This window comes from Gossypium arboreum, chromosome 5, assembly GCF_025698485.1.
Source record: "Gossypium arboreum isolate Shixiya-1 chromosome 5, ASM2569848v2, whole genome shotgun sequence".
NCBI lineage: Eukaryota > Viridiplantae > Streptophyta > Magnoliopsida > Malvales > Malvaceae > Gossypium > Gossypium arboreum.
In genome coordinates this window covers 20,059,314-20,081,770 of record NC_069074.1, presented here as the reverse complement: position 1 = coordinate 20,081,770, position 22,457 = coordinate 20,059,314, and the positions used below count along the sequence as shown (strand labels likewise).

Sequence of the window (22,457 nt, the reverse complement as noted above, 5' to 3'; positions counted from 1 at the left end):
AATGATGTTTTGAATTTTAAAAGTTTTTATAAAAATGAGATAATGTATATTAAATTAAATCAAATTATGAGTAATTTTCGAAAAGTTACTCAATTCTTTTATTGAATTTTAATTTTTAGAACATGTATCACTAATTGTTGACCATCAATACAAAAGTCAACAACATTAGTCGCTTGCTCAAAAGAATATTAACTTAGCTTTGATTAATAATCCGTCAAAAACTAAATCAACATAAATTGTTAGTGATATAATTTTTAAATAAGTTTAATATTAATAAATATATATTAAAATTTTCTATAAAATATATAAAACCAATACGTAAATAAGAAGCTATTTATCACGTAATATAAAATTTATTAGATTAATTTAATTTTAAAATTTTAAACAATTTAATTATATTTTATATTTAATTTGATGTAATATAACAAACAACGCTTCAATCAATAAATTTCAAGTCGAGAATAGTTAAAAAAACATAAAACTTTAGATAAGTTATCAAGTTGAAAGATAAAGCATATATTAACCCATTATTTTGTCAAGGAATATATTCAACTCATTATTATTATTTTGATACAACACATAGATTTAGTTATAACCTTCCTCAATTCTTGAATAGGAAGGAACATCATTTAGTGTATCTGAACTTATGTATTTCTATATTAATAATAATGTTTATATCAATTAAGTTAAGATTTAATTAGTTGAACTTATTATTATATTTGTATTTCTCGTTGAAACAAATAAACTAAAGATAAATTAAAATAATAGTCAATCAATTATTAGTATATTTTTTCATTCAACTAAAAATATTATAAAATAATCATTTAACTATTGATAATTTTTTTTATCACTCAAAAATTAAAAAATATAAAATGATCAGTTAATTATTCAAATTTATTTTTTACCAAAAATTAATAATGATAATTTTAAAATTAATAACAACATTAAATCTTAATATTTATAAATTATGAATGATAAAAATCTAAACCTAATCAATTTGCTTTTCTTTAAAAAAGTTTATGATTTTATTTGTTTTTTTCTCTTTTTAAAGAAAAGAAGAACTTTTCAGTAGCCGTGCGATTAACCCCAATCTTATACGTTGGATGGCGTTGATCTCTCACCTTCATTAACACTCTCATGGACTCTAGTTTCCATAAACCCTTTCATCCAGTGTCCTGCAAAGTGCAAACTGCTAGGAAAGTTTCACCGCCTTTCGTTTCAATTTCTCACCTAAATACATTCATATCGTGTTTTTTTTCCTTGAAAGTTTCAGTTAAGCAAAAAAAGCTCACGAATCACTTCAAGCCATGCCCACCAATGTAAACTTCTCTGGTAATATATATTATTTTATTTACTTGCTGGAAATTCCTTGCTAAATAACACTGATGTTGATCTATCTTCCAAATTTAATGAAATGAGCATTCTTTTGAATCAAAATCATTGTTTAACGGAGCTTGGATTTGCTTCAGTTTATAATTGATGAGATGGTAAAGAGTGAATTTTGATTGTGAAAAAGGGATTTTGTTCTGGTAATCCGAGTGGTTAATTGCTATGATGGATTGCGAAGCTTATATTCCTGGTATTCGTTCAAATATTTTCAAAGATTTCATTCCTTGATATTGGATGATTTTCTAGGTTATTTTTTCAAGCTTTAGAATATGGGTTCGGTGTTGGAATTGTGTTTTCATGGCTGATTGTTTTAGTAGGGATTGTTCCTTTATGGTATTCATGGAATTCTTCATACCCATTTTAGTATCTTCAAAGATCATATTGCTTGAGACCTTGCATGGCATTATAGGTTCAAAGCTGGGATTGTGTTTTTCTGATTGATTGTTTTAAGGGATTGTTCCTTAGAATTCTTCATACTGCATGGGATTGTAACTTACATTTTGTTTCTTTTTACTCCAATATTGCTTCCAGGTGTTTCCAATTGCTATGTTTTCAAGAGTCAATTGCAGGAATATGCGCAAAAAGCTGGTCTTCCTACACCTGTATACGAGACTATCAAGGAAGGTCCTTCCCATGAACCGTCATTTAGATCGACGGTGATAGTAAATAATGTTAGATATGATTCTTTGCCTGGATTTTTTAATCGCAAGGCAGCAGAGCATTCGGCTGCTGAAGTTGCTCTCATGGAGTTGTTCAAGACTGGTGAAATCAATGAAAGCGTCTCTCAACCCGTTGTAAGTTTTTACCATGGTTTAGTTTATATATTCACTTAGTGCTAGGCATTTTCAACTATTACTTACGGTTCAGAAATTGAGTTGTAGCTTGTAATAATTAATTCTGTAACTTTGTTTTGAAGTTGCTAAACCTTCTTGTGGTAAAATAACTATTTTCATGTAGTTTGTGACTTTGGCTTATCATTAAAGTATTTTCCATGGTTGACCTTCTTCTATGGATGTCTGCTTCAGCACGAGACAGGCTTATGCAAGAATCTCCTACAGGAGTATGCGCAGAAGATGAATTATGCAATGCCAGTATATCAGTGTCAGAAGGATGAAGCATTGGGGCGGTTGTCTAGCTATTCATGTACTGTTGAGATTGGAGGCATTCGGTACATTGGAGCTGCAGCAAAAACCAAAAAGGAAGCAGAGATCAAAGCTGCCAGAATTGCTTTACTGGCTATTCAATCAAGTGCATCTGAGTTACCTGATCAGTCATTTGGCAACTCTCGGCTTATGGTTATTCCTTGCAGAAAGAGAGCATCAGAGACGGCTACGAGTCCTGACGAGACTGTGAAAGTTCCCAAAGCAAAGAAAGCCCGGTTCAAGAAGAAAATGTTGAAAAGAAAACTCTCTGGGAAAAATACTGATCGTTCTCACGACAAAAGAAATGGTATTTCAGTTACTGGTTCGGATGATCTGCTAAAATCAGAATGGGCTCAAACTGATTCTTTTAACATATTGAGTTCAGAAACTTTAGGTACTGAAGTTATGGGGACTCCCCAAGATACAAAGATAGAGACTGACTTGAGCGAGCGAGATACACCTTCTGCAGATGTTGCATTGGCTCACCATGTTGCTATTGATTCTAAAAATGAGCATTTAACCTCTCTGAATTCTATTTATAGCAATCACGAGTTTCCATACATGGAACATTCCATTGTTTATGATGATCTAACTGATTTGGTTAAATTGACTGATGGTGATGAGATGGCTTCAATGGTTAATGATCCCTCTCTGGGTCTGGCATAGGCTTCAAAAACCATTCCTGGTTTAAACCAAGCAGTAGACAGGATCTGTGCATACGCAGGCCAAGGCTAGGTCCTAGAAAAAGTAGGCGGTATCTTTGTCGTGCGGATTTGATTTTGCTGTTAGAGAAAACAAAGAATGGAAGGAATAGGGTGAACCAGGTCCCTTACTAGATCTTTCTTCTAGTTATTATTATTATTTTTTACAGACATCTTGAGAATTTTGCACCATTAGTAAATTAGAATTTGTCTTCATTATTAAAATAACTCATTGTAAAGTAGGAAACTTTTAGCAGGGTTCAGATCAGAATGTTGGTATTGTGAGTTTTGAACATTTTAAAGAATGAAAATCAGCTTCATGTTGTTGCATTAAGTGTTAGTGTCTATTTATCCCCTCTCTCTCTCTCTCTCTTTAAAGGTTTTTGCACTGTTGTATGCTTTAAAACTGGGTTTCTAAAAGTCAAAAAAGAGAAACTAAAATATAAAAATTCACCAAGTAATGGCTGATCTCATTGTTGATTTTCATTGAAATTTAACCATGAGAAATAGTTTTGCCTAGCTTTGCATTCTCAGAAACTTGGGAGAGTGGGGGCTATGGTGTTACAGTAATTTTGTTTATAACCCAAATTCATGCACATCATCACAATGCCAATCCAACCTTCAACTTTTTGCTTCCTTTCTTAGTCCTCTCTCTAACTTAATCCTTTTATCAGAGAAAAATGGAGATGAAACAAAATTTACTGCAGAGGGTTATCCGGCATGGATGAGATCAATCGAGTAAATACTACCCAAAACAACATAGACATGGTCTGAGGCGCCGGAAACAATGCCGGTAAATATCTCAACTTTAACCACCTTGAAATGAAGAAATGGAGGAATTTAACTGTTAATGTAACAAAACCATCCTCAATTCTTCTAAACGCACTACTGCATACTTTATCTGCAAATCCCAATTACCAAAACGAAAAATGTTAGTACAAAATCAACCAAATTGACTCTATTTTTCAGACAAAATAATGTTGAGTGAATTAGTTTAGGAACTATGAACGTTAAAAAAGAAAGAACTCACCAAATTGTTGTCTTACAGTCTCTTCCTCCATACTCTTTTGCAGCCCCTCAACACATGAGCGAGCTAAGACACCAAGAACCAGCCCGAGTAAGGCTACCCAAATTATATCTTGGTTCATGCTTTTCAACTTTGACGCCATTATAAGACACTAAGAACCTCAATTCCCCTCTTCAACCTTTTTTTTCTGTATTAACTTTCTGGCTTATTCTGAAACAGGAAAGAGTTGTGCCTTTACCATGATCCCACAGCCCTCTTATACATTGTTTCAGAAACCATTTATTATTAACAAATGTCATTCAATAAATAAAAAATGGTAGTAGGAAAGCTTATTTGGTCAACACTAATGGGGGGTCAACATGGTATTATAATTATGTTTTAGTTGTGTTCAAGGTGTTACCAATTAATATAAAATTTGATACATTAGCAATTAATAGTATGCAATTTTTATATTATGTTTTTTTTTGTTATATAGTAAACAAAATTATTGATTCTAAACTTGCAAAGCACGTAGTCAAACCACTCCGTTTTGTTTTGCAGGATACGTTTATCATCTGAAATTTCCTTGGACCTCAATCTCCTCATTTCCTATCTACTTCGCAAATTTTGGTTGTGTCAAACCAAAACCATCCAAAGGTGTTTTGTCCAAGAAAAAAAAAACATGATTTTTTTATTATTAAGAATTTAATCTTATTCGTACATTCGCATCCAAATTAGAAACAAAGATATTCATTGCTCATTTAATATTTCTTGACTTCCACTGCATCTTATGGTTTGTCATATAACAAAAGACTATAAAAACTTTTTATTACATAATTTTAGCTTTTTTTTGTTTTGTCATTTTGACTTTTATGTTTTTTTGAATTATTTTAACTCTTAATTTTTAAATTTTAGTAAGATTACTTTTTAATGAGAAAACTAATTGATTTTTAAAATTTTAACTGCATTGACATGGTTACTTATGTGATCGTCTCACGTATAATTCATAAAATATTAATAAAGTAATAAAAATATTTGAAAATTTAATAAATTAAAAAATCCTAAAACTTTTTAAAAATAATCCATGTTAATAATGAAATATATGTAACTTGTTCTGCTGGTGACACATTAATGTTATCAAAATTTAAAGAGTTCAATTAGTTTTTTTCCAAAAGAAAATAATCTGAATAAAATTGAAAATTAAAAATAAAAAATGATTAAAAAACATCAAAGCAATAAAATGAGTAAATATTAGAGACTAAATTTTATTTTATGCCTTTAATTAATTATAACACAACTGTTTATAATTAATTATGTAATTTGATATATAAAATAAATGGTTGGTTAGTTTCATATTTGAGTTTCGGCAATCTCGAAAGAGTATAATAAATTTAATTAATCATTGGTTGACTTGTAAAAAAAAAAAAAAACTTGTTTAATTTTCATTCTCCAAAAATACAATCATGTCTTGAAATTCTTATCACAAAGACTGATGGAAGATTGATAGCATAAAGGCTAGCCAAAACGTGATGGGCATGAAAGGAACCGGTTGGTGCAGCACCAGCACATTCGAACTGTAACAATTTCGCCACCAAGAAATGAAGAAACCGGATTGCCAATGCTGTAAACCCATCTCTTACGCTTCTTACCACCAAGCCTTGTCTTTTAACTGCAAATAAACAAGAAGTATCAATTTTGCCGTAGTTTATAAAAAGAAAATGACAGTGTTAAGACCCAACTCGGTTATTAATTTTCTTTTCATCCCTCGTTTGCTCAAAAGAGTTTATTGAGAGAAAAGGTTAATAAATTGTATTACTGGCCCGAGTTGTTGGCGAGGTTGACTTCGGTATGTTCCTCCAAATAGTTATGTAATCCATGGAAACAAGTGGTTAAAGTAACATAGAGAAGCACTCCAAGCAGAGCAGAGATATAATATCCTTGCTCCACCTTCTCAATTTTGATGCCATTTTTATGTTTACAGGCTTCTTTTTAAAATGGATTCGCAAGGGAAGTTAAGTAAGCACCAAGCCAAGCTCTCATTGCATTAAAGGAGGAGAAATTTATCTTTTATCATTCACCGAAGTAGAAAAGTTGGCCAATTTCTATACCACCCGTTTTCTAAAGGTGAATTTAGATGGGCGGTGCGTTTACTTGCGGTTAATATAAAAACAGTAATAGCGGTAAGATTAAATACTGTAGCGATACTATAACCTGAAACAAAAAATAAATTAAACGTACCGCAACACATCACACCGTCGCCCCAAACGAAGCCTAAGTTAACTAATCTTATTTTTCTGGCAATACTAACATGGGAAAAAACGAAGACCTTAATTCCTATGTAGACTTTCGCCTCTGCTTAGAATTAAGATATGTGCAAGTAATGTATTTTTATATTCTACTTTTAAAAACTCGTCACTTTAATTTTATGTCATAAATTTATTACTTTTTTCGTCACATTGAAATTTAGATATCGAAAAAAGGGTATTATAAAAACTTGATTTTAAATGTATTTTATATAAATAAAATAAAATAAATAATACATTGCTCCGTACTATAGTACAACAACGTATACGACTTTTCCTTAATTCCTCTAATTTATCAAATATTCCTTGTAACAAAATTGAAATATAAATCTCAATAAATTTCAGATTTATTTTTATTAAAATAGCGGCAAATTCATTGAATTGAGAATGTTCTAAAAACATCGAAATAGTGAAATACACAACAAAATGATACAGGAAAAGAAAATCTGAAACGACGGCGTCGAGAACAAGGTGGTGAAGAAAATAAAGGACCTGACTACGAGCCGAGTCGATCAATGGCGGTGCAAGCGACGATTGAGGTAGGCTCGACCTTAAGAGCTTTCTCGAATGCCGATTTAGCTTCCGATTTCATCTTCTTCATTTCATAACATTCTCCCAACAGACAAAAAGCCTTGGCGTTATCTCCGATCAATTCTAGAGCCTTGGTCAAATCGTCAATAGCTGAGTCGACGCGGCCGCCGCGCCGATTCATGCTCATCTTCAACTCGGCCCGTTTAAACAGCGCGTCGCCTCGTTCTTTATCAGTCAACGACTTGGCAGCAATAGGGGAGAGAGCGACGTCGAGGGAGTCGAGAGCGGAGGTCTTGAAGCCCTGGAGATCAAGGGCTAGGGCTTTGAGGATGTAAGCGGCGGCGTCTTTCCGGTCTAGAGAAATGGCTTTGTCGGCTTCGGCTTCGGCTTGTTTGGCTAAAGAGGCGGTGGATGAACGAGACTTGGAGGATCTGGCTTGAGCCAAGAGCTGGGCTCCGAGGACGAAGTGACGCTTCGCCTGGAAGTCGGCTCGATTCCGGTAACGGATTTTGGTGAAGATCTTTTTGGGAATATCGTGCATAGCAAGGAACATAAAGATCGTAACGAGAATTATAGCGGCTTGCAAAAGTAGATCCGTCCACATCTTTAACTTAATCCCTTTAGAATTTGAGGAGGGAAAAAAAAAAGGAACGGATTAAAGGGAGGGTTTCTCAAGAAGACTACTATGGTGGTTGCAGTTATGATTGTTGTGAATTAGCCGTCAATTTGGTTTTGAAATTGAAAGTTTTTTAATAATAATAATAATATATATTTTTTTAATTCTGTTTTCTAGCAATCGAGGGTTATTTTATTTGTGAATGGAAATATTTAAAATGGTAAAATCCTAATGATAGTCCCTAAACTTTTAAATTTATACGAATTTAATCTTTTCTTTTATTTGCTAAAAAATAATCTCTTTTCGAATGGCTCTTTTTTCAATCTTTAATAAACTTTTTCGTTAACTCTGTTAAAATAATGATGCGAATTTTTTTTGTTTTAACTTTTAGATCTAATTATTAGAGTACTGTGTGACATACATAATTAGAAATGACGACAGGGAGTTCTGTCTTTCTACTTTCAAAAGCTTCTCTTGTCTCACAGAGCATCAAAGGAGCCTTCCATTTCTAGATTTCTTGTTATACGCAGGAAACAATATTTGTTCAATAACAATAGTGTGAAACTCATATTACAACCGTAAAATCATATATAAATATTAATAAATTAAGATTATGAACAAATCAATAATAAAAGTAAATAAAAATGTCCCTGAGTTCATTGATATTTTAAAAATTGTAAGTCTTATGATTTTGATTTTTAAATTAACACAATTAATTTATAATTTTGATTTTTAAATTAACACAAGTAATTTAAAGAATGTGACTCTCTTTTTTATTAAGATGGGATGCTATGTAATTGGGGACCATGGCCTTAATACATATATAACGTTGCACATTAATTTTAATTTTAATCAACTCATCATAAATTAAAAATTAATTACTAAATTATCTACACATATTTGATTCATACTTTATTTAATAATTGAAACTCAATCAACCTTAATCAAATTAAATTACTTTTAATTTTAAGCTAACCTTTTATGATAATAAATAATAACACATAATCATTGTTATTATATACATGATTATTTTTTTCTTTCAAAATGATTTTTACATGAATTTAATTCTTGACAACTATTAAAAATTCAAAGTTTTAGATCGAATAAAATTTAGGCAGTTCAATTGATTTCAAAGGAGGGTCTAGAAGTTTACTCAAAAACATTTTCAACTTTCTTTGCTTTAATTATTTTTAATAGAATTCTACCTTTTATCTAATTAAATTATGTGGTATCCAACATGTAACTCACATTATACTCTAATAATCACATGTAAAACAAAAACGTAACCTAAAGGTTATTGAAAGGATTGATAATTAACAATTCGAAAAATAAAAGAATTAGTTTTAAATAAATAACAGTAGAGGATTAAATCCACACAAATATCAATAAACATATGTACTATCTTCAAAATTTTACCTATAAAAATATATGAACAGATTCTAGTAGGGGTTTAATTTTGAGAGAATTACTTGTAATGGTATTGATTCTATTGAACATACATTATGAACTTTCGGATACTAGTTTTATAAACAAAAAATAGTTTCAAGATTGTTTCCTTCTATTAGAGTTTAGTTCCATTCGGATATAATTAGAGCTCAAACAAAGAAAAAGTAAATAAATGAGTTGATTAAATTTTTATATTAAAAGTAATTTATTCGATAAAAATTATTTTTAAATTAGTTAATTAAAATTTCATTTTAGAAGAAATTTCTTTTGATACGTTTTTTAACTTGACTGTCATGCTAAATTTAAACCTAATTATTTGAAAGAAAAAATTTAAATAAATTTCTAACAGTGTTAATATGCATTTAGAATGCCACGAGTTTGAAACGTCACATATTTAAGCGTATTTATTTATAATTATACATTTATGGTATTTTTATAAATAATTATATTTAAATTTAATTACTCTATGACTTTTTAAACATGTTAGTAAGTGATTTAAGTTATAAATATTATTTTTATATAAAATATTAGTATTTTAATTTTAGAATATTTTATTTCTAAATATAATTGTATATTATTTTATTGATCTAATTTAAATAATTTAAAATTTTATTAATTTCTTATATATTTTGACCTACAAAATAATTAACTAAATTATATTGTATATGTTATAAATTATTTATACTAAATTTAAGCGAGTTACATAGCATTTACTATTTATTTTGTGTACTTGGTTAAAGACCAACCGGTGATAACAAAGAGTATATTCTTAGTGTTAGGAGAATAACTTAACAAATGTGAAATGCTAGAGTAAGATAAAATTGTATGTAATATGTATTTCTTTTGTTAATTTATTAGTAATCGTATTTATTGGACTAGCGTATTATAAAAGATGATTCGATTTTAGATTTGTTACTTGTTTAGAGTATTTATTGAACTAATGTATTATATTTTCATGTAATTACTTGTTTATATTATATCAAAATTAAAATATAAGATATCAATTTTCATGTTTTATTTATTTATTTTAAAATTACAATTATATGAATAGTTCTAATTACAATCAATCATTAGAAGCACTAAATTAAATAATTTAATAATTAATTCAACTCAAATTATCTATTACAATAAATAATTATAAACACTAAATTTAATTACTTAATAACTAGCTCAACTCAAATTGTCTAAACTAATAAACTCACTCAAATTGTCTAAACTAATAAACTCACTCAAATTTCTCATTCACACTTAATATCCCAAATTAAATATACAATACAAATATAAAAATTAATTGTAGTTATAAAAAGATATTCAAGGATTATCAATCTTAAATAAATTTTTTGGGACATAATATATTCATTATAAGTCAATTAAGAAAATCAATATCAATTTCTTCAACAAAAAAACAAGAGGGAGAAAAAGATAAGATAAAAAGAGTCAAAATAGACCCAAGGTCCAAAACTTGAAAGCCTTCAACATAAGGTCCAAAACCATCTCTCCTACACAAGGCTCATCAAACAGAACTATATGGTAGAAAGCATATATATATATCATACCTTCAAATTTGGTTCTTTTGACTGATTACAGCCCAAATACAACCCATGGTTTTACAAAGGAAAATACAAAATAAAATTATTATATTATCAAAGGTAAATTTCCGAAATTTTAAACCCCTTCGGATTTACACATTGAATATAGCCATTTTATGTTGGAAAGCATTCAATCCCCCATGGTTTTCAAAAACAAAACCTGTTTTTAGTTTTAGCACAGCAAAGTCAGGTAATAGTTTGCTGTGATTTTTATTTATAGGTTTTTTGTCTTTTAAGATGGGATGTTAACTGCCTTCCAAACGGGTTAGTAAGATAGGCATCTACAGTTGCAGCTCTGTTAGTGGAATAACATTATACAGCCAAGTCCAAGAGTTGCTTTGCTGCAAGGTTAAAAAATAGATCCCTGGAATCGGCTTTATTCGAACTATTTCACAGTAGGAATGGCCTTTAAGGGCCACTCGGTCACTGAGTTCCCATTTCCACCAACTGCAATGGTGACTTGAGAAACTTCTTTAGTGCTTCTACTATGTTAGCAAATGACGGCCGTTCAGCCGGATCGCTGCAATCAATCAAAAGCAACCATCATCAACAATAAATGGTAGCCTAATTTGGACATAATATGAATTTAAGTGCAGCGAAATGAATCATAGTGACTAAAGCATACTCACTCGGCCCAACAAGATTCCATGAGGGAAGCCAACTTTGGAGAAGTATTCGGAGGAACGGCCAGCCTTCTGTTTTGGAAAGCAACAGCACCAACCACCTATAATTTTATACATGCACCACAATTAGCAATTTGTGTTTGACAATAACTTTTTTGTACGCTGTAACTCCGAATTCTATTGTAAGAAAACATACAAGAAGGAACTAGTATGCGAATAAGGAAAAAAAAAGCATATATATTATTCATTCACCTGAGCAGGACTGAGTCCACTCCAAGGTTGTTGCATGGTCACAAGCTCCCATAAGATTACTCCGAAACTGTAAACATCGGATTTTTCATTTGAAGGCTCTCCACGAAGGAATTCCGGAGCCATCCACTCGGGCTGAAAAAAACAAACTAGTTATTTACGTGCTGTTGTTGCAAGAGGAAGACATATTCTTGAACCACAACAGATTGACAACTTAAATGGAATTGACCACCTATTGATGTGTGAATATGCTAGTTTGTTTCAATGCAAGAGGAGGTAATGGAGTACTTACTGTTCCGGCAACAGATTTTGATGATATAAAAGTGCCCGCTTTGAATCTGGACAGTCCAAAATCACACACCTAGGAATGGCATAAGAAGATAAATTCACGCTTTTGAAATGACAATATATATTTACGTGCAGAATTGGCAAAATGAGAAACTCTTTCCATAGTACCTTTACTGTCCAGTTCTTATCAACCAACAGATTCGGTGATTTAAGGTCCCAGTGAACTATGGGAGGACGGAGGCAATGTAGATAGTTGATCCCCTTGGCCTGTTTCCAATGCAAAACTTTAATATTGTGTCAACATCAAGAAGCATTAATAGATAAAAATGAGTGTGTAGAGAATGTTACAAACCACATCCAGTGCCATCCGTAATCGCCTCCTCTGATCCAGTGTTTCCCCAGCAGTTGGCCTATGAATGAGGCGGTATAAACTACCCCTATTTGGCAAAAACCAAGCCTTAGTATATACATTTATTGCAAACACCAGTTCACTATCATGATATGAAATAAGTTGATTTTACCTTGGCAGATACTCTGTCACTATTGATAGATGAGGACGCTTTGTGACAGCACCCATGAAGAGGACCACATTTGGATGTCGAACACGTTTCATTATAGCAACCTAAACAAAATGCATCAGTAACTTGAGCTGTAGTCGTATCAAATGACTATATTCATCTCAATCAACGACATGCACGATAACTTGGCCATAGGATGCATATATTGAATTTACAGAACATGGTAGGTGGATGCATCGTGAAAGTGGAACCGGCCAAATGAAATATGTAATGTTAACAACATACGGATGATAACAATTAACTACTTTATCAGGTTTATTCCAGTACAAACCTCTCTGAGAAACTCCTTCAACTGATCATCATGAAAATCTTGGACAGTCAAAACTTTGACTGCAACATCCTGCATAAGAACAACAATAGTTTATTTTAGGCGATAAAATATTATGACAAAAAAAAATCCAAAAAATAAACTGATCATGTAACAAACAAAGCAACAATTAACAATTTGCTCTCCATTGCAACAGTGTGTCATATATCAACTAAGAATCCTACATGATGCCTTCGGTACAATTCACGTAAGTTCATTTATTATTCAATTCCAATATCAAATGTAGACAATATTTCTCACCCTCTCCTTCAATTTAACAGAGTTTAAATTCGTGATGTGAACTAAATTCCTTAGGATGAATAATACGAGATCAAGATATTCATCAAGCTTAGTTTGCTAAACATTGCAAAGCATGCACAAGAGTACTACATTCTATATCGGATTCATCAATTAAAGGCAAATCTTGATATCATAATCATTCATCATCCAAGAAATTAGAAAACCAATGGTTTTCAGTCACAAGGGGAGAAAAGTTACTAACCGATCCATGCCACTCAGCACGATGTACTGTTCCGAATGAACCTGCAGAAGGAGAGTTTAAGCAAACAATGTTAGTACTAACAGATCTAACATTTAAGACGCTTAAAGAGAAAAGGAAACATGTAGGAGTTATATCATATAACGAAGAACAAAGAGAAGTACCAGCACCGACGCGTTCCTTAATATGCAATTCATCCCATGAAATCTCAAGCCAATCCATTGCAAGAGAAGGTTCAAGATTTACATATCTTGGAATGGTCACAGCAGAGAATCTACCTAGGCTATCAAGTTCAACACCGATCTCCTCGAGATCCGACTGACTAGGCAAGTTACCTTTCAATTGCTTCACACTTTTCACCACTGAGGTACCAGATATAACAATCTCATTTCCAAGAGTTTGTTCTACGGCGACTTCGTCTCCACGGGGTTTAGAACTTTGATGCACCGTTGTCACGGCTGTAGCTTCAAAAGTCATCAATGACTTTCCAAGACAGTCTTGATCAATTGGTGTAAACATTGGTGCCTTTTGACTTTCAAGCAAGCCGTTGCTCTTAAACTGTTGAGATTTCTCAATGCCACCTGCAGGAGATTGATCTCCACGGTTTTCAATTTGGTTTAACAATTTTGTGACTAATTTGTGTCCAAAATGTACCACGTACCGGAAAGTAGAGGATTCTTACAAAGAGAATGTGAATTCTTCGAATCTTTTATCTGACAACACGGTGCAGTATCCATGTCAGGTTGCGGGAACTCTTTTAGATAAGAAATTTGAAATGGCGAAGGCATTGAAGAAAGGAATCCTCCATTGATGGAGGAATCCGGACCGTGAATATTTCCTGGCTCCCCAACTAGATCAACTACATATTCCCTGCGAGACAACCGATTCGTCTCTGAGCAACAACGTATCAAAACAGAACTAGAAAAATTTGAAGATCAAAGAATAGCTAATATTCTCAATGCAAGAAATTTTTAAACAATGAATATTCTCAATGCAAGAAATTTTTTAAACAATGGCACAAAATTATTCCTAATTATTTTATCAACTTTCAACATTTCATTAGCAAATATATGAACTAAAAGTTGTGGATCTTACCTTGGTGATTGCCGGTCATCTTCGATTTTGACGAGGCATGAAGAACGATGATCGGCAGCACAATATTTGCATCCTCGAGCAATCCTGCATGGTAAACCGATATAGTCCGCCAATTTCTGTGTATTTAAACAATACACTATGTTCAGTAAGATCATCATATATTACATCTATATTCAAAGGCTGATCTGTCCTAAAGAATGCAAATACATTTCACACATCAACATTTTACAGAGAAATCAGTGATCTCAAACGCTCATCTTCATATGATATGCTGGTATAGCAGCATAAGCTATGTTTGGCAAGAACATTATTCATTAACATCTTTTACATCTTCTGAATTGTGAAACAGAGAAAATATTCAAAAGCTTTAGAAGTTCATTATTTTAACAACCGATTTCAGGGGGGGAACATGGAGATCCCATATTTAAAATAAAATAAAATAAAAACTGTCAATTCACCATTGCAGGATACAAGTATCACACTGTATGATGGCTTTAAAAGATTCTTGTACTTCGAACTCGCAGTCCTTTTTTACCAAGAACTTATATAAGAGGGACATTTCCTACACCTTAAATAACTTTTGAAACACTTAGGAACGAACTGAAAACAAAAATGTCAATCCAAAATCATGTACAAATTAATATAATATTTATATCAGAAAGCCTTACATTCCATATATAAGTATTTCTGGCTCAAGAGATGGAATAAAGAAACAAACACATAAAAAAAATCCTTCCTTCATCGTGTCGCGTATATTTTAACATTCTAAGTTCCAATAGGAGCAGATCCCTAAACTACGTCTATCGGTTTTATTTTTTTTCCTGGTGTGTGCTAGTGGATGGATCCTAAGAGTAGAACGAAGTTGGTGAGAACATAAAGTAAAAGGCCAATGTTTTGGCACCTTAAAGAGGATTGCACGATGCCTGCAAAGTCCCATTGATAGGCTACCAATTGGGAGCACAATACACTTCTGCAAATCCCTCAATCTCCTACTAACCAATTTCCAGTGTTTGTGAAGATCCCCTTGTTCTTCAGGAAAAGATCCTCTATATATAAAAAACAATTCACACAGTGAAAATTCGATAGAAATGAATCATCAGGGAAAATAGATTGAAAAATAAAATAAAAAATTGTACCCCATGTATATAGCAACAAGCTTTCCAAGCTTCTCGACCAACATTAAGGTATTTTCTGAAGCACAATATAATTCCTGTGCTTTATCTTCAAGCTCCTTGAGGCACGAATCACCGCGTCTGTCAACAAGTACAACCTCCATTGACGTCTCGCTTGGTTCAATTTCTTTAAGAGACATCAAAGGTGGCAAGCGTCTGCCTTCTTCCAACTCATTACACATTACCCATAGATATGGATTCATCCCAAGAATATTGTAAAAGCCATCTGATATCTTATCGTTGTATGATAAACAGCCACTAACCTGCAAATCAAATGTAAATCCATTAGAGATTTGTAAAGTTTGAATATGGATAAGAACTTGGAAGAGAAACAAAAATATATTTCAAGCGAAAAACGACGAGAAGAATACCCAAAGACGATAAGAAACAGTTTCTGCATCGACGACACCCGGTCCACTGCATTGTAAAAGCAAAGGTTCGCCGAGTAGACTTGCTTGAGAAGTAAGCCTCCTAGCCAGCATAACCTGTAAATAATAACTTTCCTTTGACTTGAGCGCTAAGTTATCTTTAGCTTCCTCCACCTCCTGTGCCTCGACTTCCCCGGTCTCCGGCACGGTGGTCGATGATGTCTCCTTAGTCCATGTATCTTTAACATCACTCGACAAGTTGCCATCCAATGTCGTAGCGGAAAACAAACTCCCAGCATAGCTACTACCACTCGAGAACCTTGGCAACGATACCTGCCGGTCAAAGTTTTGGTCAACACTACGGTCGTCAACGACGGGTGTGATTTCAGTGGCAGGCGCCGGAAGGGGGGAAGGAGGGGAAGGCGTCGACGGCAGAGCTGGTTCCGGAGCTAATAACAACCGGCGATCTTCATCTTCATCATGATCAGTAGTACTCGAAGGGACACGTCGAGAGGACCGTTTCACGTGACGTGGTCGGTCGGTACTCGTTTTTTTCTCGACGAACCAATCGCGGAAAGCGGCGAGCTGCTGCTTTTTTGCGTGCAGCTTTTCGTCCGTGAAAAGATCAGAAAGCGGGGAGTAATAGTCGTCCTTGCCGTTGGTCTTAGCAACAGCTGGCGGCTTAAAGTCTTTGGGAGCTGTCCTTGAGATCGTGTTATTGCAGTTATTTTCAGCAAAGTTGCTCGTTACATCTGCTGTTGTAGTGGCTGATGTTTCCTTAGCGAGCTTTTTCTCGTGATCCAATAGTTGCTTCGTAGACGCATCGAACCCACGATCGGGAAATTGCCTGGGGAAGAAGTAAGTCGCTCGATGAGGCATTTTCACACCACACGGGACTCACAATATCACACTTTTTTTTTTTTATCTCTTTTACTTCCTCGGTTCTTCCCTCCTTCCCCGTTCGTACCTATGGACCGAACTAGTTTCTCATTCCGTACAACTCCTGCCAATCAAAGGACCCCGAGAACTAGCTCTAAAGAAGAAAAAAAACACGAAGAAATCAATGAATCGACATGAAAGCAACGTAACGTTTTGGCTTTAGTATCGAAATATATTGATTCAGTCGAGGCAAAACCGCGGGAACAAACAGTTTTGGAAGTGAATGGAAGGGGACAGTAGTTTTCAGTAATTTTGATTGCAGACTGCAGGGAGAAAGAATACAACTGAAATATCAATATTATAACATGATGAAAAGAAGGAAGACAGCCAGTGGGGTTGAGGCTAACGAGCACGGAAGGGTGCGTAGAGGCACGCGCTTCCTATAAGAGTCACACGTAAGAAGGAGAAGGAAGGTGGTGGCGACACGTAGAGACGAGGAGGAGGCGGTGCGCACCTGAGCGTAGGATAGAGAAGAGCGTTATGGGCGTATAGGGGAAGCCGCGGTTTTTCGTGATCACAAAAACAAACACTGACTGGGAACTGGAGCTTCCGTTATACAATCTTGACTTTGGCTCTTAGAGAGAGGAGAGGGGGGGGGGGGGGGGAGGAGCAATGGCCGAATGGGATGATTATATCGGCATCGGAAAATCTCCTTGGTTTTTGTTTTTCAGTGAACCGTGACGGCATTGGATTGGGCAGGTTTTCGGTAGTAACGGAAGCACGTGAAATATGTTTTCCTTTTGGATATACTGAATCGTTTTTTAGTTTAACAATTAGCACTAGAAAATCATCATATACGAAGGAGGGCGATTAAAATTTATGGTTATTACTTAACACGTATAATTATTTTTAATATCAAATGTAGAATTAAAAATTTTATATTATATATATTTTAGGAAAAATTTATTAGTGTACTCTTTTGTAATTTTTATAATTTTTATATTATTATTATTTTAATAATTGAAATTCTAATCACATAAATTAAAAATTTTAACTATTAAATTTGTAGTGAAAATTTTTAACCGTTAAATATATATTAATATATACAATATGATAAAAATATATATAAAATTGAGATAAAATTTATAAGCATCATAAGTATAATTATTTTAATAAATTTAAAGATTAAATTATTAAAATATTAAATTAATAAAAACTACAAAACGTGAAACTACCTATTTGAATCTCTCTCATATTTTTAATGAAGACTTCCATATTTAGACCGTTGGATTTGATTTGTTGTTGTCTAGGGGCTGACGATCTCTTATTTTATTTATCGTTTTGCTATTTTGAGTAATGGTTAACTGATATTTTGAATTTATTAGGCTATAAATAACATTTCATATATTTTATATGGTTCTTAACTAATATTATATATTTTTATCACGGGATCAACTTTTCTTAACAACATTTTAATCCAATCTTAGTTTTTAATATTAATTTATTAAATAGAAATTCATCATAAAGTAATATTTAAGATGTAACATTTAGGGTTAAAATCTTACTCTCTCTGGTTTTTATATTTTATATATATAAAAATACCCTCAAAAGTAACATGAAATATTTTATTAAGAATATGATTTTTAACATTTCTTTTTACTTACTTGAATGGTCACGTTGCTACTAAATTATTGGCTTTTCTATTAAAATACGGTTAATCATTTTGATTTTTATATGTTGTTGCTTTCCCTTTCGGGGGATTAGCCCATTAGGGATTGTTTATAGACTTGAATCTAGATTATGGTGTTTAATAACTATTGGACCAATGGAAAAGTTGGTAACTGAGACCAATTATTAATGTAAATTCTTTAACTCAAGGTAGATGGTGGACTTAGATGAATGGTGCGTTTATTTGTGGTTAGTGTAAAAATAGTAGTAGTAGTGAGATTAACTATTATATTGATACTATAGCATGAGATAATAAGTAAGCTAAATGCATCGTACCGCACCCCACTCCACTATTGATCTAAAAGCACTCTCAAACTGATAAATTCACGGTCTATGTCTATTTCAAGGTGTAGATCTTATACTAATCTTGTTTGATGTGTTTTTCTTCTTCGAACGAAACTTTTATTGTGAATAAAAAGAAAAAAAAATTCATGGCCTTTTTCGAATAACGATAATTACAACAATTTCATTTGAATTTATTATGTCAACATGTACATTTGACGATGATTTAGCATCCAATTATTGATTTTTTTAAAATATTTTAAGATAAATATAAAGATTTTTAAATTCCAAATTAATTGTTCATGTTATGTTTGGTAATAATAGTAGGAGAAAAATTTATAATAATATTAATATTTATGTTATGTTTGGTAGAAGTTTTTTTTTTACATGTTTTAGTCAGAGCTAATTATAAACTAATCACAATTGATAATTTTTAACAACTCACATAATTTGTTTGTGACAAAGAGAAGGAAAACTTTTGTTTATTTTGAAGATGCTTATTTTTTTAAGAATTTTTATTCATCCTTTTAATTTCAAATTTGTATTAATTATTATTTATTTTATGTCTAACAATGTTAAACACTTATTATATAAATTTTTTCCCTCATATTATTACAATAGTAACCAAAACATCAGATAAAACTTATTCAATACATGTGTTATAAATTTAAACATAACATAAAACTTATTTAAGACGTATTACAAATTTACAATGAGGCGTAAATGTCATATAAACAAAAAACTTTTCTTAATTTCTTATCCATCTAAATTCCATTTTAAAAGAAAGAATGTAAAACTATTTTTTTTCAAAAATTAACTTAATCATATTACAAAAAGAAGGTTAATGTAATTTTTACCCTAAATTTGGCAAATAAATTTACTTTAGTAATTAACTTAGATTTCGTAAAAGTGTGATGACATGATACTTTAAAATTATAGCATATCATAATCTAAAAATTAATATATAATTTAAAATTTAAAGATTATTTTTAAGTTTTAGATAATGATATGATACTGATCTCAAAGTGTCACATTATCATAATTTTATGAAATTCAAGTTCAAAAATCAAAATAAAAACTACCAAATTCAAGTATAACATGGACCAACCATGCAAATACAAATATTAAAAGCGACCTAATTACTAAATTTGAAAAAAATTACATTAATCCTAAAAATAACAAATTACTATTTTTGTTTTAATCACAAGTGAGATATAACATCAAATGAATTTCCATTCAAAAAGTTTCGAAAGAACTTTGAGAATATTAAGTAGGATCATTTTCATAATAATATCAGTACAATTTTAGAGATAATAACAGTAAATCTTTTTAATGCAAATGGACTTTCATGAACTTCAAGAAAATAGAGTGCACGTTATAGTTCACTCTGAAGATTATTTCTTTTCTAGATTTCTGTAATTTAGAATATTTTAGTACTAGTAATGAGTAAAATAATTGTATTGTTATAAAGTATATTAATATATATGGATTGTTATCCTATCCTATATTTATAATAAAGTTTAAAGACCACAAACGAAATCACTAAAAGGATAACTATAGTAAAAATAGAAATTAATTAAAAGACGAAGTACGACAGCTTTTAAATTTGCATAGAGATTTTAATCTCTATCTAACAATAAATCTAGCACTAAAAGGATTAATTGCACCTAATATCCCTAAACTATACTTGATTATAAAATAATTTTCACTTTAAAATGTTTTAATTGAATTATCAAAATATTGATATAGTATAATAAAGTTCTTTTATCGACCTACTTGTCGACTTACATATTAAATGCTAGCTTAAATATGATGGGAGAATATATATATATATATATATATATCGAATTTTAATCAAGAGTGTAGACCTATTGAATAGATAACTTGATCGAGCGTGTAAAAAATAGCTTTCATAATTTTAACAAGTTGTATCCTAATTGTTGATGCATCAACTGTACTTGTTTAAATTCGATTCACATATTTTAAATATATTTTATATCATATTTATATTGACATTTAATGCCTTAATTGGTTACTAAGCAGATGAAAGGACCTGATTAAAATAATATTAATGCTTTAAAATTTTAATTATAGTATTTTAAATTTTAGAAATTGATTAAAACCATAACTTAGAGATGTTGGTTACGATTTAGGGTCTCTTTAGATGGGCAATGCATTTACTTACTGTTAGTGTAAAAATAATAATGACATTGAGATTAGATACTGTAATGTGAAAAAAAAGAAAGCTAAACGCACAATACTAAATGTAAACAACTATTCATAAACACTTATAGTCATTTTAAGATAAACAAAAATAAATCTTTAAATATATATTTGAAATGTGATAATTTAGCGTGTATGGGGAAATTACTAAAAATTCAAAGTTAATATGAAATTAATATTTCAAACAGTAAACAAGATTATATATAAAAATATATTTGATGGTTAATCAGGATAGTTCTAGTGACGTCCCTACTTACATATGATAGTGATTTGATTTATCCTAGTTTAATGAAAAGGGCCATCAAGTCGCACATGAATTGAGTGACTTTTCTTTTGGAGACAAAACAAAGTGTCATTACTGTCTAAAAGTTGGTTCCAAATTCAATATGTTTTTCCGTTTAAAGAAATGGTAATAGAAATAGAGAACAGGCAGGATCCACCACCCTAAAGAAAAAGGAAAAAGGAAAAAGCATGAAAATTCATAATAAAAACAATTATTTAAGTGACAGCATATAGACACGTAGTTTTATAACTTAGGTTTTAAAATACTTATATATATACTTAAAAATAAATTTTATTTGCCTATACCTACATGATTTTTAATAAGAAAGATACTCTCTATAAAATAATTGTTTTATTTATATCAAAATATCATATAAATAAATTAGTTATTAAATTATCCTTCCAGATCACGTATATACCTTTGTTTGTTATATCTTGTTGAGCCTAACTAAATTAAGATATTCGAAATTAACCTAAGAAATCTAAGGCAGAGTACAAGCCAAGTGGCAGATATCCAGCCTCACAAGTGTCCTCGCATTTTAATAAATTAACTACAATTTGCACAACCCTTCATTCACATAGTTAGTTCCTTTTAGCAAAATATTTATCTTTAAGACAAACATCCAATTTTTTGTTGACTTTTTAAATTTAAAAATAGGAATTATTTTCTAATTTTTCAATAAAAATCTATCTCAAATCTACTAAAAAACTAGGCATTATTTAAAAATAGGCATTATTTCTTATCCATCCCATTTGCTTGTTTTTTAATATTTATTTGGTAAGAAAAATTAAAATTAGTATTAATTTAATTATATTAATATCTTAAAAAGATGTTAGGCCTCCAACTGAGCAGGTGAAAAGAGGGATATAAGGTGAGTTACAAAACGACGTAGTCTAATGCGGGTTGACCTAACCAAAATTTGTTGATAAATTAATGCAGGACGGTCCTAACCAAATTTTGTTGATTCACTCCCACACTACCCGTGAATAAAAATTGTTTTACTTATGATTTCTTACATTCAATAAAAATCCCATTAATCTCAACTTGACTTGCTTCCCTTTTTCCTTACCTGCGTGCGTGCATTTTGGTGGATATTATCATATATTCATTATTATTTGGGTGAAATTTGGGAAAATAAAGATTTTGTGGTCCAATATTTG

General features: G+C 31.5%; 3 protein-coding genes across 6 annotated transcripts; 1 reads left to right on the top strand and 2 right to left on the bottom strand.

The window, feature by feature from the left end:
* The first annotated feature begins 1,090 nt into the window (after positions 1-1,090).
* On the top strand, positions 1,091-5,075 carry LOC108450687 (double-stranded RNA-binding protein 1-like). Of its 3 annotated transcripts, XR_008283223.1 has the most exons (6): positions 1,091-1,332; positions 1,921-2,183; positions 2,415-3,355; positions 3,907-4,025; positions 4,306-4,349; positions 4,800-5,075. XR_008283223.1 is itself a non-coding variant. In XM_017748420.2 (3 exons), the coding sequence occupies exons 1-3, from the start codon at positions 1,308-1,310 to the stop codon at positions 3,195-3,197; spliced, it is 1,071 nt and encodes a 356-aa protein (XP_017603909.1). In that variant the 5' UTR covers positions 1,092-1,307; the 3' UTR covers positions 3,198-3,566. The 3 variants fall into 3 exon arrangements, 1 of the variants encoding a protein (XP_017603909.1); XR_008283224.1 differs by lacking the exon at positions 4,306-4,349; XM_017748420.2 differs by lacking the exons at positions 3,907-4,025; positions 4,306-4,349; positions 4,800-5,075 and having other exon boundaries at positions 1,092-1,332; positions 2,415-3,566.
* Positions 5,076-6,887: 1,812 nt separating this feature from the next.
* Positions 6,888-7,837, bottom strand: LOC108451821 (uncharacterized). The gene has a single exon (XM_017749512.2). The coding sequence runs from the start codon at positions 7,674-7,676 to the stop codon at positions 7,038-7,040; it is 639 nt and encodes a 212-aa protein (XP_017605001.1). The 5' UTR covers positions 7,677-7,837; the 3' UTR covers positions 6,888-7,037.
* Positions 7,838-10,504: 2,667 nt separating this feature from the next.
* On the bottom strand, positions 10,505-17,633 carry LOC108450341 (serine/threonine-protein kinase CTR1). Of its 2 annotated transcripts, none has more exons than XM_017747912.2 (15): positions 15,906-17,633; positions 15,499-15,797; positions 15,264-15,408; positions 14,363-14,478; positions 13,929-14,137; positions 13,432-13,848; positions 13,271-13,311; positions 12,733-12,801; positions 12,405-12,505; positions 12,236-12,320; positions 12,052-12,150; positions 11,888-11,956; positions 11,599-11,730; positions 11,353-11,447; positions 10,505-11,243 (listed from the first exon to the last, which is right to left on the bottom strand). In XM_017747912.2, the coding sequence occupies exons 1-15, from the start codon at positions 16,779-16,781 to the stop codon at positions 11,147-11,149; spliced, it is 2,850 nt and encodes a 949-aa protein (XP_017603401.1). In that variant the 5' UTR covers positions 16,782-17,633; the 3' UTR covers positions 10,505-11,146. The 2 variants fall into 2 exon arrangements, with proteins under 2 accessions (XP_017603401.1, XP_017603403.1); XM_017747914.2 differs by having other exon boundaries at positions 13,950-14,137.
* Between the last annotated feature and the right edge of the window lie 4,824 nt (positions 17,634-22,457).

What these genes read in the sequence shown, in the direction of transcription:
- LOC108450687 (XM_017748420.2), top strand. Translation starts at nt 1,308, where the DNA reads ATGCCCACCAATGTAAACTTCTCTG. An exon ending in CACCAATGTAAACTTCTCTG is followed by an intron (nt 1,333 to 1,920) that starts GTAATATATATT and finishes TATTGCTTCCAG; the next exon opens with GTGTTTCCAATTGCTATGTT. An exon ending in AAAGCGTCTCTCAACCCGTT is followed by an intron (nt 2,184 to 2,414) that starts GTAAGTTTTTAC and finishes TGTCTGCTTCAG; the next exon opens with CACGAGACAGGCTTATGCAA.
- LOC108450341 (XM_017747912.2), bottom strand. Translation starts at nt 16,781, where the DNA reads ATGCCTCATCGAGCGACTTACTTCTTCCCCAGGCAATTTCCCGATCGT. An exon ending in ATCGTGCAATCCTCTTTAAG is followed by an intron (nt 14,479 to 15,263) that starts GTGCCAAAACAT and finishes TTAAATACACAG; the next exon opens with AAATTGGCGGACTATATCGG. An exon ending in GTGGACTCAGTCCTGCTCAG is followed by an intron (nt 11,448 to 11,598) that starts GTGAATGAATAA and finishes ATAAAATTATAG; the next exon opens with GTGGTTGGTGCTGTTGCTTT.
- LOC108451821 (XM_017749512.2), bottom strand. Translation starts at nt 7,676, where the DNA reads ATGTGGACGGATCTACTTTTGCAAGCCGCTATAATTCTCGTTACGATC.